Source organism: Galeopterus variegatus, unplaced genomic scaffold (assembly GCF_000696425.1).
Source record: "Galeopterus variegatus unplaced genomic scaffold, G_variegatus-3.0.2 Scaffold3161, whole genome shotgun sequence".
Lineage (NCBI taxonomy): Eukaryota > Metazoa > Chordata > Mammalia > Dermoptera > Cynocephalidae > Galeopterus > Galeopterus variegatus.
Window position 1 is genome coordinate 83528 of NW_007729272.1, and position 14244 is coordinate 97771.

General features: G+C 41.4%; 1 protein-coding gene across 1 annotated transcript in view; it reads right to left on the reverse strand.

Moving 5' to 3' along the window:
• Positions 1-10810, reverse strand: part of LOC103599958 (patched domain-containing protein 4-like) — a 67640-nt gene extending 56830 nt beyond the window's left edge. The window contains exons 1-2 of the mRNA XM_008584160.1: positions 10436-10810; positions 10118-10291 (exon numbers count right to left, since the gene is read on the reverse strand). Of these exons, the coding sequence (XP_008582382.1) occupies positions 10118-10291; positions 10436-10810 (549 nt within the window). The remainder of the gene's footprint in view (positions 1-10117; positions 10292-10435) is intronic.
• Between the last annotated feature and the right edge of the window lie 3434 nt (positions 10811-14244).

A 14244-nucleotide genomic window follows, 5' to 3' on the forward strand; every position in this document is an offset into this window, starting at 1 on the left:
ATCTATAATACAAATTGACTGAGATTAAGAGAACTATCTACCTCCAAAGTACATAAAAGTGTTTTCTACTTCAGTAAGCACTTAGAGAATCTCCATAGAAAAAGTGGCTTTGGGGCCTCAACTGTTACAAAATGTACATGATTTTGACAGTGTGAAAAAATTCCAAGCAAAAGAATAGCACGAATGAAAGTAAAAAAAACAGTAAAGTTCAGGGTGTTTGCTTTGGTTTGTTGCACCATGTGATATAACACGACCTGAAACTATGAGTAGTATTGACAGCTAAGCCAAGGAAAGTTTCCAATGGCCGTGATCAGGAGATTTTAATTTTTTTTCAGCAGGCAATGGAAATCTCTAGTTGGTTAGGGAAGAATATAATTGAGATGCGCATGATCTTACATAGGTTAGGCTGTAAGTGTGAAAAATTATAGTGAGAAAAAATAGATTATTACATAAATTAAATAAGTAAGAGGTAACGAAGGCCCACAGTAGAAGGCAGTGAGAATAAAAAGGAAAAGAAGTCTAAAAAGGAGACTCTGGTCCTTAACCCTGGTAATCCATTATAATCACCAGAGGAGCTTTTAAAAGTTGCAATGCTTGGGCCATTCCCCTATTAATTAAACCAGAATATTTGCAAATGGGACCCGTTACTCAGTATTTTTAAAGCTCCCCTAATGACTCCTATACTCAGCCAAGACTGAGCACCTTAGAACAGGGCTTCTCACACTTCAGCAGGAATCAAAGTCAACAGTAGAGGTTGTTGTCCCCACAGACTCTCCACCCACCTGCCACCCCCTCAGAGTTTCTGCAGATCGGGAATGAGGGCTGAGAAGTTGCATTTCTAACAACTTTCTAGGTGATGTTGTCACTGCTGTTCCAAGGAGTACACTTTGAGAACTAATGCTGCAGAATGACCAGAATATGATAATTAGTTAGATTATATGTCTTGACTGAGTTGGGGTGGGGAGAAGGAAGAGTTAATCACAGATGACTGAGATTTTGAGTCAATGGCAGAATGCAGACACCATTAAAAGAATTGTAGACATGAGAGAAAATAGCAGATGTTTGGCTTGAATGAGAATATTGAGAGGATATACAATTAAAAGACTATTTTATGGAAAAAATATACATATGAGAGTAGAAAGGAAAGTGAACCAGTAAGAGGTAGAGAACTCTCAGAGAAGTCGAAGGAGAACCATAACAATCACAACAGTCAAGAGAAGAGAAAGTGGTCAAGGCTAGATGTATTGAGAATATGGTAAAAATACAACCTCCAAGACACTGCCAGACCTAGCATACACTGAGACCAAGATTCAGTACCTTCTTTACCTGTCCTTAACAAAGAGAGCTCACATTCAGAATCATGACCCTGAAACTAGCTCCAGCTCTTCGGTGCAAAAGGCAGAGGAGTCTATATCCATCATATTGCTTACTAAGGAAATAGTAACTACTATGTGGTAAAGAGATTTTTAACTTTGAGGGTTGAAACAAAGATTTTTTCATCTAACCACAAGTTCACAGGAAAATCATTTTACCAATTCCATAAGTGTTCTGGATAAGGGAAGAGTGTCAATGTCAGTGTTCAAGGAGTTAACCCACTAGTATTTATTAAGAGTTTACAATGAACCGGGTGCTGTCCTTAGTGCCTTATGCCCTTCCTACTCAGAGTGTGGTTCAGGGACCAGCACCAGCAGCCTCACTTGACAGCTTGCTAGAAATGTAGAATCTCACCCACTCCAGATCTATTAAAGCAGAATCGGCATTTTTAACAAGATCCCTAGGTGACAATTAGAGTTTGAGAAGTGCTGTTTTAGATATTATGAATTCATCTGACACACTCAATACTATGAGGTAGGGGCTATCACGAGGGAACTGACCTACAAAGAGGTTAAAAAATGTGCCCAAAGTCATAGAGTTAATTAGGGTAAAGCTAAGATATAAATCCAGACAATATGGATCCACAAACCCTGATCTAAATTACATAACATATGCCGACTCTCAAGAAGTTCTTAACATTGCCCTGAACATGCTCACCACTGCGGCTCTTTAACCTCCATCCACAGAGGCTCTTGTTCAGTGCTTCTGAGGTACCATGTCCTCCCCACCATGCTCTTGTCTCTACCATCTAACCCGCCCTTGCTTGCTGGCTCCCTCTCACCCCCCAGATCTCAGCTCAGTCACTTCCTAAGGAAAGTCTTTTCTAATACCCCAAGACTTGGTGTCTTACTCTCACACACTGTAAATTTTTCATTTATAATAAACCTAATCTGTAATTATAAATTTATCTGTGTGATTTTTGTCTTTTTTTTAAAATTTGATTCAAACTCCTGGAGGGCAAGGACCGCATCTGTTTTGTTTGTCACTGAGTCTCTAGTGGCCAACATAACGCCTGACACACAGCAGCCATGACGGTTACCTAAATTAGTGCACAGATGAACGGATTTTGAATCTAAATTACATGATGAATATCTTACCCACATTAGTATGACCTGCATTAACAATCATAACTAAACATTCTCTCCATGTAGTTAAGAGAATTGGTGAGGTGAGAGAACAGACCTGAACATTCAAAGGGAAGAGTGAACTATTTGAGACTGAACCCTAAACATCCAGTCAAATCTACATGTGCCATGAACACCTGGATGTGCTGCTTTCAGAACCTCCTGGGTCTATGAGAACCCTTTAAACATGTTTCTGGCTTTCTTGAACCAAGAGCCTACACTCTACCTTCAGTCTTTTAGACAGTAGAAGAAAGTTAGAGGATCCCAGGTGAGGCCTGTCCATGCTGGGAGAGTAGCTGCAGAGGGAAAACATTGACTGTTCCAATACAAATCCTGTAACTAAACACAGTTCATTCATTTTCGAGTGCTGCTCATCAGGCACCTTTCACAGGCCTTGAATTCATCTGCATGATAGAGAATGAGCCTTGATTTCAGTGAATGACATTCCCATAGCAATCCTATATGGGAAAAATGTGGATTACAATGCCACTTTAAAGGTACACTCCACTGTAATTTTGTGTTTCATTCTTTTTCCCCAAATATTCTTTCTGTTATGTATGCTTCCTATACCTTGTGTTCTCATATAATATTAACGTAATTGGGCTAAATAGGGCTTAACATTGCTACTGTTGTATAATAATTGCAAAGGGGCTTGAGAAAAATGCTGATGATTTTTTTTCTTAAAGAGATGGTTAGATTTAATTTCAACATTTTTAGAAAATATTGAATGGAAGTAATCAGTTTTAAGCTTAACCAGGTGACAGGCCCAACTGTAGATGATAGGGGTGAGGGTTTTCAACGTGGAACAGTCCCTTGGTAATTCTCCAGATATTTCTTTGATGTTTCCATGACATACCTAATGATACGGCAAGAGACTCAATTACCCTATTTTCTTATGGTGTTTTTGGTCGGAAACAACACTTCAAACTTAAATCATCAATTAGTAGTATTGAAGTCAACCTTGAATCTTAGATCTAAGCTTCTCAAACTCTCATGTGCATATTAATCACATGGGGAGCTTGTTAAAATGCAGATTCTGGTCTGCGGTGAGACCTGGGGAGTTTTAATCTCTAACAAGCTCCAAGGTGATGCTGACGCTGTCTGTGGTCCATGCACTTTGAGGAGCGAGGTCTTAGAAAACAAAATGAAATTAATTTGTGGCTTTTAATGCAATTTGGCATGCTTTTAAGTCAGAAGCATTGCCTAAATGTTTCAGCAAGCCAGGGCTGTTACAAATGCAACCTTGTCCACCAGCATACTGGCAGAAACAATCCAGAGAAATGAGTCACTCCTATGATTCCACCCTGGGTGATTTGTTTGACTAAGTTAGGGAAGAAATAGGTCTGCTGTCAATCTAGAGCTGTCCTGGGCAAATCTAGAAGCTTAGAATTTTCAGATTTCTTCTTTAAAAATGTTTATATTGAGCATATATAGAAATGTCTGGATGTATCTTGAATAAGTCTGAGAATATGCTGATCAACTTTAAAACTGAATTAAAAGCGATGAGGTCCAATCATGGTGTAATAGCTAATGCGCTAAAATGCAAAGTATTCTCCAAGGACAACATATTTTGAAATGCACAACAGAAGGATTACTTCAGTTATAAGAATATTTAAATTGAAAAAGATTTTTTTTAAAAAAACTGTTAGAGTGAATTATTGTTTAAGGTGTCAGGAGAGGCAAAGGAATAAGTTTTCCTGGGGGTGTGGGTGACCTTAGTCCCTCCATACACTTTCAACATGTTGTGTGTATCTCTTTGATTTCTATGTCCCACCCCCACCTCAAGCCTTTGGTTGTCCTGCATCATCAAAGAAACTATCATCAGATCAGCTGAGGATAAGGAAATGGGATGAAAAATAGAGAGAACCATTTCTGATTCTTTTTGTTTTTTTAACCCTCCCTTAATCCTTAAATTCCAAAAATGGAGAGAAGCTTAGATAAGTCCTTATGAAAATTATTTAATTTGGCTTAAAGTAGCTCCTTGCTGAAGCAAGCCCTCAATACCAAGCAAGTCTTTAGCCTACTTTGGGTGCTGAGAAAAGTTCAATGAACAAACTTATCTGGATATCGTAGCCCGAAAATATAAGTACAATAATTTAGTTAGGAGACTATGATTAAAGTCTATAAGCACCATTGTTCATATCTAATCAAGCACATCTACTTTACTCCAGAGAGAAAATATTCTATAATGCACCCTGAAATCTGCTGAAATGATACTTATCTACTATGTGGTGGAATGTGCATAAGAATCATAGAACTACACTGGCTGACAAGAATCCTGGCAATCTGCTGGCCTGGCTCTGTCATTTTACAGATGAAGAAACTGACACCCAAATGGGTGATGAGACCTTTCTAATGTCACACAACCTTTTTTTTTAAGAACTGAGGTTAGAACTCATGTCTCCTGAGTATTTTTCATTTAGAAAAATTAGAGCACATTGTACTATCACCTGCTGTCTCATCAATTCTTTTTTGCTAATGCCAATTTAAGCCAGAAATACCCAGGCTTGTTTGGCACATAAGCCCCTGGCTCAAAAACATCGGGCCACATAACAAGCCTCTCACTTTTAGCTGATCCTGGAGCATTACCCTAGTTTGTTCTGTGTTAATGGGAAATGATATAAAAGGTGAAATTATGTGCCACTCAGGAATTTACTAAACTGTCCACAGTAGGCAGATGGTAGGAAGTTACACTCCATGGAACCTCCTTAGGAGCCAGTCAGTCTGAGTGAGCAAGGAGACTGGTGTGAAAGATCAGTAATGGTCTTTTAGCCTGGATTTGAGATGGCTTAGGAATCATGGCCCTACTTCTTTCTTAGTACAAAGGGCTGTTGTTACATAGAATGATGCACAGTGATAGGACCTTATTGTGGTTAAGATGAGCTTTGGTACCAAGAGACATGGATTTAAATCCCAGCTCCAGCATGCACTAGCTTGGGGACCTCATGGTAGTCACTTAACCTCCTGATCTTCAGTTTCCTTACCTATAAGATGGGAATAAAAATAATCTCCCTGATTCATAAACCTCTGGAAATTAAGTGACATGATGTGCACCATGTAGGACACAAACTAAACATTCATTAATGTTTTCCCCTATTATGAGATAGAATCAGAAAGGTAAGCATAAACCAATATATCAGAGAATATCCTGATATGTATGTCTTCTAAGGCTCTAGAATGAATTAGGGAAAGAAGTCTATAGAATAACTTTTCTTACAGATCCCCCCAAATAATGTTCCTCCTCACTTTTGATATTGGCTTAAGTTGCCCTTCCATTGAGACTGGAACTAAATAGTTAATGACAACTTCTTCCAAACTTGGAGGACACACCCAAAATGTAGCCAAAGAAACCCTGTCTTCTGTTAAGAAGGAGGAAAGTCTACCTTGATCCTATTCTTAAATGTGGTCCACTGAAGTACATACTGACTTCAGTTTAACATCTGTTTAGAGGAGTGGTTATTAATGGAATTTAGCAGGAAGAATAGGATGCAGGGAAGCAAAATCTGCTTCATTCTTTTCTTGCAATCAAACCCACCTCCAAGGACCACATTTGTCTACTTAATCCTTACCTTTGTCTTTTACTGTGGCCAAAATAAAGAAATGGGAACATATGAGAATAGTTACTTTTATGGAACTAGCCAAATGAAAAAGTGAAGTTATGATGGTCTACCTAAGAAGGAGACAACGATTACCTGTAACCACCTGAGCTCCTTGAATGATAATGAAACATTTCTTGGGGTCCAGAGCAGCCCTTGCTTAAGGATTCTGAATGCTTGTTTCACTTTAATCAAGAGACTGGTTTCAAAATTCTGTTAAGTATTTTACTTAAAAATCCAGTCTGGCGACAGTGTATTGCTTTATATGATATGTGTGTTTTAATAGGTGAAAAAAAATGGCCCCCAAATTACTGAACTCAAAAGCATTTTACAGAAATTTGAAGAATATAGAGAATAACTTTAAAATAAAGGCATGCCACAGTGGTTCAAAAAGTGATAAGAATTTTGTGATATTGTAGTATAAATGCACAAAATAATCAATAAACTAATCAGCGAATGTTCATTGTGAGTACTACCTGCGTAGAACTGGACAAGGGTTGAGGTGGAAGAAGTGAGTAGCACAGGGTGAGTACGAGCCATGACCTTCGTGGTTAATCAGGGACATTATGTAAAGATCATAACTAAGGGGCCGGCCTGTGGCTCACGCGGGAGAGTGCGGTGCTGATAACACCAAGGCCCCGGGTTCGGATCCCATATAGGGATGGCCGGTTCGCTCACTGGCTGAGCGTGGTGCTGACAACACCAAGTCAAGGGTTAAGATCCCCTTACCGGTCATCTTTAAAAAAAAAAAAAAGAAAAGATCATAACTAAGGGCACAATTGTAGGGTTCACATTATACAGGTGTAGGGATTTCAGGTTTTGGTATCTTTTCTACATAGCTTTTGAAATCGTGTGCACGTTTCATTTCTTCTGTAGTATTCTAAGCTGGCTGCTGTTTGTTTCATACAAGCTTTATTTAAGCCTCTCTGGAATTCCATACAAGGCAACTTTCTGTGTCCCTGCTTGTCTGGATCACCTTGTCAAGATAATCACGTTTATCAGAAGTTCTAAACCTTTCTGTGCTCAGGACTGCTTGGGTGTCTTAATGTTATTTGGAAGATGATCTTCTGATTGTCATAACTAAGGTTTTGACCACTTCTCTCTGTCAATCAGTGTTTATACATCATCAGATTATCTCCAAGCACCGACCTACTGCTTCTTTCATGTCAAGTCAGTACCGATTCCTATTCACGTTATCCAGCCACTGCTATTTATTCTGCAATTTCCTTCCATTCCTGATTCCATGCCCACCAATCACATTTTCCTTCACCAAAATTTTCCACATTGGACAGAGTTGGGAAGAGTGGTGCCCCAAGTATGAGAGAGGAAAGTCTAATAAATTATAGGGCTAAAAAATGTACACATAAAATTTTCTCTGAAATCTCCTACATCAAGAGTCCTCTAGCTTTAGTGTTCATAAGCACTATAGACACACACTTTGAGAACCAGTGCCACACATGAATTAAAATCATTTCCAAATAACATGTAACCAAAACAGAAAGCTATCTCACTTTGCACTGTGCTGGGGAGTTCTGATTTTAGGAGCCATGAAAGACCCTTGGAAAGGATTTTAGGAGCCCATGGAGACTCTTTGAAAGGATTTTAAGTATCCGTGGTACTCACTTTATGAAATTGTATTTTATATTGCATGAACATGTGTGAGATTAGGTCTGGACACTTGAGAGGGCCCATTGCTCTCAGATTTCAAAGGGCTCATTTACCCAAACATAACTTAAAGAGCCCCACTGATGCCATGCAGAGATAGTCAAGCCAACACATTAGAGGAAACATTGATATTAGAATGTAGCAGAATAAGCACTTTAGCAAATGGGTAATACTTCTGTTTTTCTAATGATTAATAGAATAATTCTACTGCTACTACATAAACTTTGTAATCAATTATGCCATTCTTTTATGATTATCCACTAACTATGGCCAAGATGTATACCCACCAATGAATCAGTCAAAAAGTTTAGATGGAGCACCTACGATAGGCCTAGCATGGGGTTGGCACAATGGTGTACCCAAAGATTGCAGAGCCCTTGCTTGCAGGTAACTCTGGATGAGGATGCTGACCTCTATTGTTTTTAAGCTCAATGAGGATAAGAACTTTTGCTTTTCTTGTCCAAAACTCTGTTTCATGTGCCTAGAAGAGCACCTAGTAAATCACAGGAGTACAATAAATGATTATTAAATGAGTGAACTGAATACCTTAGGGATTCGTACTGTAAATGTTATAAAGATATTGCCAGATGAACAAAATGTCCACAGTGGCTGATTGGACAAAGCTCTTACAACTACAGAGTACTGCTGCATAAAGGCAATAAGGGACCCAGCTAATAATGCATACTAATGAACTGCAAACTTGACTCAACAGGGAAAACAAGCTGAAGTTTAAATATGACACAGTTTCAAATTTTTCTTTACTCCAGACGTTCAGTGTAGAAAAAAACTCACTTTAAAGACTGTAGGCTAGGAAGGTTACCTCTTACTGTATCCTTTTCTTTAGCAAGTAATAATGTTAATTGGCAAAGGATTTACAAAACGAAAAGCATAGTGCCCAACCACACATATCCATCATGCTCCCATCAATAAGTGTGAAGGAGGCAAGCTCTTACCTAGATTTAAAGCTGATGAATCATCTGTCTAGTTTCACTAAACCTCAAGGGGCTGCTCAGCTTTGTAAAGCTGATACCTTTTCGGCCTATGGATCCATTTAAGCAAGGACACCACATAAAAAGGAGGCAGATTATGAGGTTTCCTGAGAAATCTCTAATTTATAAGTGCATTAAATCCTCCTTTAATTCAGGAAAGAGTTTTTTTTCTCTCAAAAGTCCTGCAAAAGTTATTTTATTTTTTAAAAATGTATAGATGCTGACTGTATCAAATAAATAAACAGGAATATTAGTGCTTTCTTATATTAGACTAACCCATTATTGGAACTGGAGTTTCTCCTATTTCATTATCTCCATGGAAGCACACACACATCTGCACACACATTAAAAGAAAGAATATTTCTTCTTGGGAAACACCTGTCTTGGAAGTTCTTGGTTGTACAGCTTCTAAGCACGCACCGGGTCAAGCATACGAATGGTGCAGTGACTCTTTTGGAAGTCACATTTGTCCCTGAAACTTCAGTCACTGGGAGACTGCATGCCTCATTGCCTGCAGCAGCTCAATCCTGACAGTGTAGATAGAATGAGTTTAGAAATCTCATTTGAGCAAGAAAATTTGAATTGAGAGCATAAACAGCACAACATATCAAATGCTGAAATAATCATTTATTGTAATTTTTGCTGACTGTAGATTTTTTTTTCTTTTGTTATTGGTTTGGTATAATCGTCTTGCTTTGGTTTGGATTTTTATTTTTTTAATGGGAAAGGAAGATAACAGGACTCTGTAAACTAGTAGTATATCAGTTAGGTACACATCCCTATTTTTATGCATAGAAAATTGCTGCTTCTTTTGCTATGCAAACGCACACACATCATTCCTGGAATCCCTACTACATTCATAACCCACTGCTTTCAGACACACACTCACAAAACACCGAAACACAAACTCCCTACATATCAAAATCAAGCCAGGCTGAAGATGTAAATAGGTGGATATGGCACCAGGTGGATGTGTAATCAGTAATAAGAAATACATTGAGCCCCATAATGAAAAGAAATCCCCCAAACTGTTCAGGATTCCCCCTCCCCCTTCCATTCACTGATTTATTAACCCTGAACAAAGATGTAATTGCAGGGTCTCAGAAACAACTTTTTTTTTTCTTTTTTCTTTTTAAAAAAATTTTTTGGCATTTATTTGTTTTGTTTGGCCTTGAATTTCTTAATATCTAGTTGTACCATTCATTGCCTGTGTTTTCTTCACTCAGTTGCCCATCTTTTCCCCCCATAAATGAAAGAAGCATCAGCTTCTGAGTCTTAAGGATGAGACCTCTGCATTTTCTTTGCTTGTTTAGGGCAAGAAATGAAGTGCTGCCTCTTTAATTGGCAGAAGCATGCAGAAGGAGCATACCTTTAATTTAGTGTTGGGATACCTCACTTGCACCCTGGCTGTTGTCTTATTGGAGACGGCAGCCTGCCTGAGATCCTCTAGCACTGAAATAATATCATCCAGCACGCATTTCTTATCCTGATTTCTCAACACACACAGATGGGAAAAAGTATAATTATAGCCCTTGTAGTTCACCTTCATTTCCAGCACGGCTCGGTGGGTCTGCAGGATCCCCTCAGCCTGGAGCAAAAAATCATCCAGCAGGAACTTCTGCTGCTGATGGCTCCCCCCATCCCCCGCTAGGTGGGAAAAAGTGTAATTACAGCCGTTGTGGTTCACCTTCATTTCCAGCACGGCTCGGTGGGTCTGCAGGATCCCCTCAGCCTGGAGCAAAATATTGTCCCCGGGTGGGGAGAGGAGGATCACCCTGCCATACCTCCCAGGGGTGTGTAAGTCCGAATAGAGCTGGCTTTTGGACTGGTCCAGGGGGAAAAGGCTGCTGGCCAGGCTGCGCTCGATCTTGGCCAGGCTGTGGCTGGGAGCGACCAGGCGCTCCAGGTCGCTCTCGGGCTGGAAGCGGTTGAGCGCGCTGAGGCCGAAGGTGATGGTCAGGACTGCGGGCACGGTGAGGAAAAAGACCGGGTGCCGGCTCACGCACAAGCCCAGCCTGTGGCAGAACGACTGGAGCCCTCTGCGAAACACCTGCCGCAGCATCCTCCACCAGCTCTAGCACAGTGCCACGTGTAGCACAGGACCCTTCCATGCCTCATTGCCACCTATCCTTGTCAGAATAGCCAGCCCCGCTGTTGCCATGGCTTCCTCTCTATAGGTTCACACCGACCGCACTGCTTTTGCTTTCCTTCAGCTCGCGTGATCGCTTTGCCTGGTGATTCCTAGGCGCACCGGCCTGCGCTCTTTCGTAAAACAGCAAATGTCTAAAGCAGGCGGCTTCTGCTGTACTTGTTTCCCTTACCCCAGATTCCGCCACTCTTCCTGCCGGAAGAGTGGTTCTTTTCCCAAGACGTCATCTCAGTGCTCTAGCACTCCCCACCCACTCCACCCAGTCCCCCAGCCTGCTTGGTGGAGGTGGCCCCTTGCAGACACCCATCCTACTATGTGAATTTCCTTTCCCCCCTGATGGATTGCAGTTCTGACCTAGAACTATAAAAATGAGACGATGAAAACGCTAATAAGTGTCCAACTAGAAGGGTCTAGGGTAGGGCAATGTAGAGTGGTGAGCACAGACATTTACTTTTTAAAAAACTTTTTTCCCCGCCCACTCCCTTGGAAAGAGAATGGAGGAGAAAGTGAGGTGAAGATGCTCATGGCCCAATACTTTAGGGACTGTTTAGAGCCAGAGAAGCTGGTGGAGGATGGACCTGCGAAGGCAACTTCCTGTACACCCCAACGGGCCCTTTGCTGCTAATTTTGTTTTCACCGCATGAGCAGCGTTCCCTGGGTCTAGCCCTTCATCTCGGTGCTGCAGTCCCCGGCCTCCCTCGCTGGAGGTGGTTCCGTGCGGAGCGTCCCACAGCTGTGGATTTCCTCTCGGTCCTGTGGGGCTCGGCGCCTCGCTGGAACCATGTGCCTCGGTGTTGTAAGGAGCAGACATGTGCCCCATAAGGCAGGGGGCGGGGAGGAGGGAGAGCAGAAGGGCGGGAGCAGGTGATGGGGGCGGGGGCAGCTAAGCCTTTCTTATTTTGAGATGCTGACAGTTATTTTTAGAGTTTTGTTTTTCCCTCCTGCCTCCCCGCCGGAGTGCATGGAGGAGGAAATGGGTGAAGGTGCTGCTGGCCCGCTGGAGCAGGGGCAATTAGAGCCCGAGGGAGCGGGGGTTGGGGGGGTGGAGGGAGGGAGCCCCTCCTGTTTCCCCGTGCCCTCGAATTCTGCTTTTCGGCCGAAGAAAAGGAGCGGAGAGGATGATGCTGCATTTTCAACAGACCACAAAGCGTTCGAGGGATTTCCTTGCAACACCTTCCACGATGTCATTCCACAGACTTGTCCGCTGCAGCTGAGGGCTGCCAGAGACCCCAGCTATTCGTGGTGTGCTGGGGCTGTCTGGATCCCTCCCTTGCTCTGGTGGTTGGAGAGGAGGCATTTGCCAATAGCACTTGCGTGTGGTTCGGGGTGTTTGTATGTGTGTGTGTGTGTGTGTGTGTGTGTGTGTTTTGGAAGTGAAGATCTACGGGCAATGAGTGGTTTCTCATAAAATATTTCATCCACTCTCTGTACGCTTGAGGTATAAGGACAGAAAGTTCTTAAAGGTGGGTTCAGTCCCTTCCCCCATTTTCCCTCTCTGCTTCTCACCCCTGAGAACTGTTTCAAGCCATCTTGTTTAGACTATCTGTTTTTTTTCCTGTGAATGGAATTCCAGAAAAACACTTCTAGACGCGCACTGTACCGTTTCCGCCCGAAGAAAGAAGCTGAGCGGGCAGGGACACATATCGGAGTCACCTGATATAGAAACAGCGAGTCTCTTGCTCCTTATAAGAAAGAAAACTAGAAGGTGTAATTCCTCCCTCAACAACCAAAAGTATGAAGGTGAGGAAACTCTCACCTTCAGATCAGACCAACTTCAAAAATTTTAATGTGTGTATTTTTTTTTATTTTACATATTTTAGCTTTCACAACTTCATGTTCTGAAAAGAATATGAAGAAATATTGAGGACGATTTCTAAAGTTTGACTGTGAGCTGTAGACCTGCTTTCCAATGTTTCTGTTCTTTTTAGAATAACTTCATAGAGAAGATTGAGTTTCAATAGATGTTTCGTGCACACTCTTTTAATAACAGTGAGAGTACCCGTTCTTCATTAGATGCTCAGAGAGGTACCCGTCTATGCATACAAACGAGCTGAAGGACTCATCCTTCTAATACATGCCTTTTATTTTTTTTATTTTTTTCTACTGGAGTAGATCCTTCGGTTGCAAGACCAATGAACATCAGAGAGCTCAGAAACAGGGACAGCACTTAAGGATAAGAGTCCAAAGGATGCTGTCATATATAAGATTAAAGAGAAATCTCAGCCTTTTAAAATTGAAAGTGACCTTGGTGACCATTCACTTTGAATTCTTGGTGAGTGGAAGAATATCGTCTATAATATTTCTGATGGTTCTCCACCCAGCCCATGCTACAGAATTCTCCACATCTAAGAGCTCACTATTTTTAGGGCACCCGTTCTATTGTGCCCTAAAGTCTGCCTTTCCTGGTGTTCAGCTGAACTCAGTCTCCTTGCAATGTTCATAGACTAGTCTTCCCTCTCCCTCAGTGGGAAGAATATGCTTTGCAACCAACTGGTAGATCTTCATATCTTTTTATCCAATATATTCTATTAGCACCACGTGATGGGAAATTTTTGGCTCTATAGCAAAATGGAAATGTATATATTATCCATTTTCTACACCCTGTTAATTACATTAAGAATACTTGGTCATTTCTCCACATGAAATTTTCTAATAGTCTTTTTGCAAAATATACTGTAATAAATTTGTTGGGAAAATAGAATAGTTTGGTCAGGCTCTCTCGCCTTGGGGCAGGTTGGGGATGGTGCAGCATTCTTTGTAAGCAAGTTGTGTGGGGGTGGAGTTAGTGCACGAGCACAGTGCTGTGGTTTGGCTGGTGACTGCCTCAGGTGGATGTCACTCTGTGGCCATGCTTTCCAACCTATGGCTTCCAATGACCTGTTTGCTGGGGACCTAGCTCATAGACATGCGTGTAAAGGGTTTGGTGACCCAGCCTGGCATGTGAAGGGTTTGTGACCCAGTCTGTGAATGGGCTCGAGGGGTTTGTGAGCTCCAGACCCAGCCAGGGATCGACAATTGGTACCGTCGGAAGGATTCTGACATTAGCCTGAGCGTTTCATGATTTTAGGAGTGGACACTGTTGAATAAATTATGTAACTTATTTTATATGTAAGGACATTAGGAGCTGTAGCGATTAAGTGACTTCAAGGCCACACTCAGTTATTTGTGAAGCTGAGACTGGAGTCTGGGTATCTTGTTTTTCAGCCCATTGAGTTTCACCTGATAGCATCAGACAGTCCTATTCTTCTCTTCTTACAATGAGCAAATGTCAGAATTATTTTCTCTTTTCTTACTCTCTCCATTTCCTACACATTCTTCTCCAATGAATTTAATAGAATTAGGAAAGA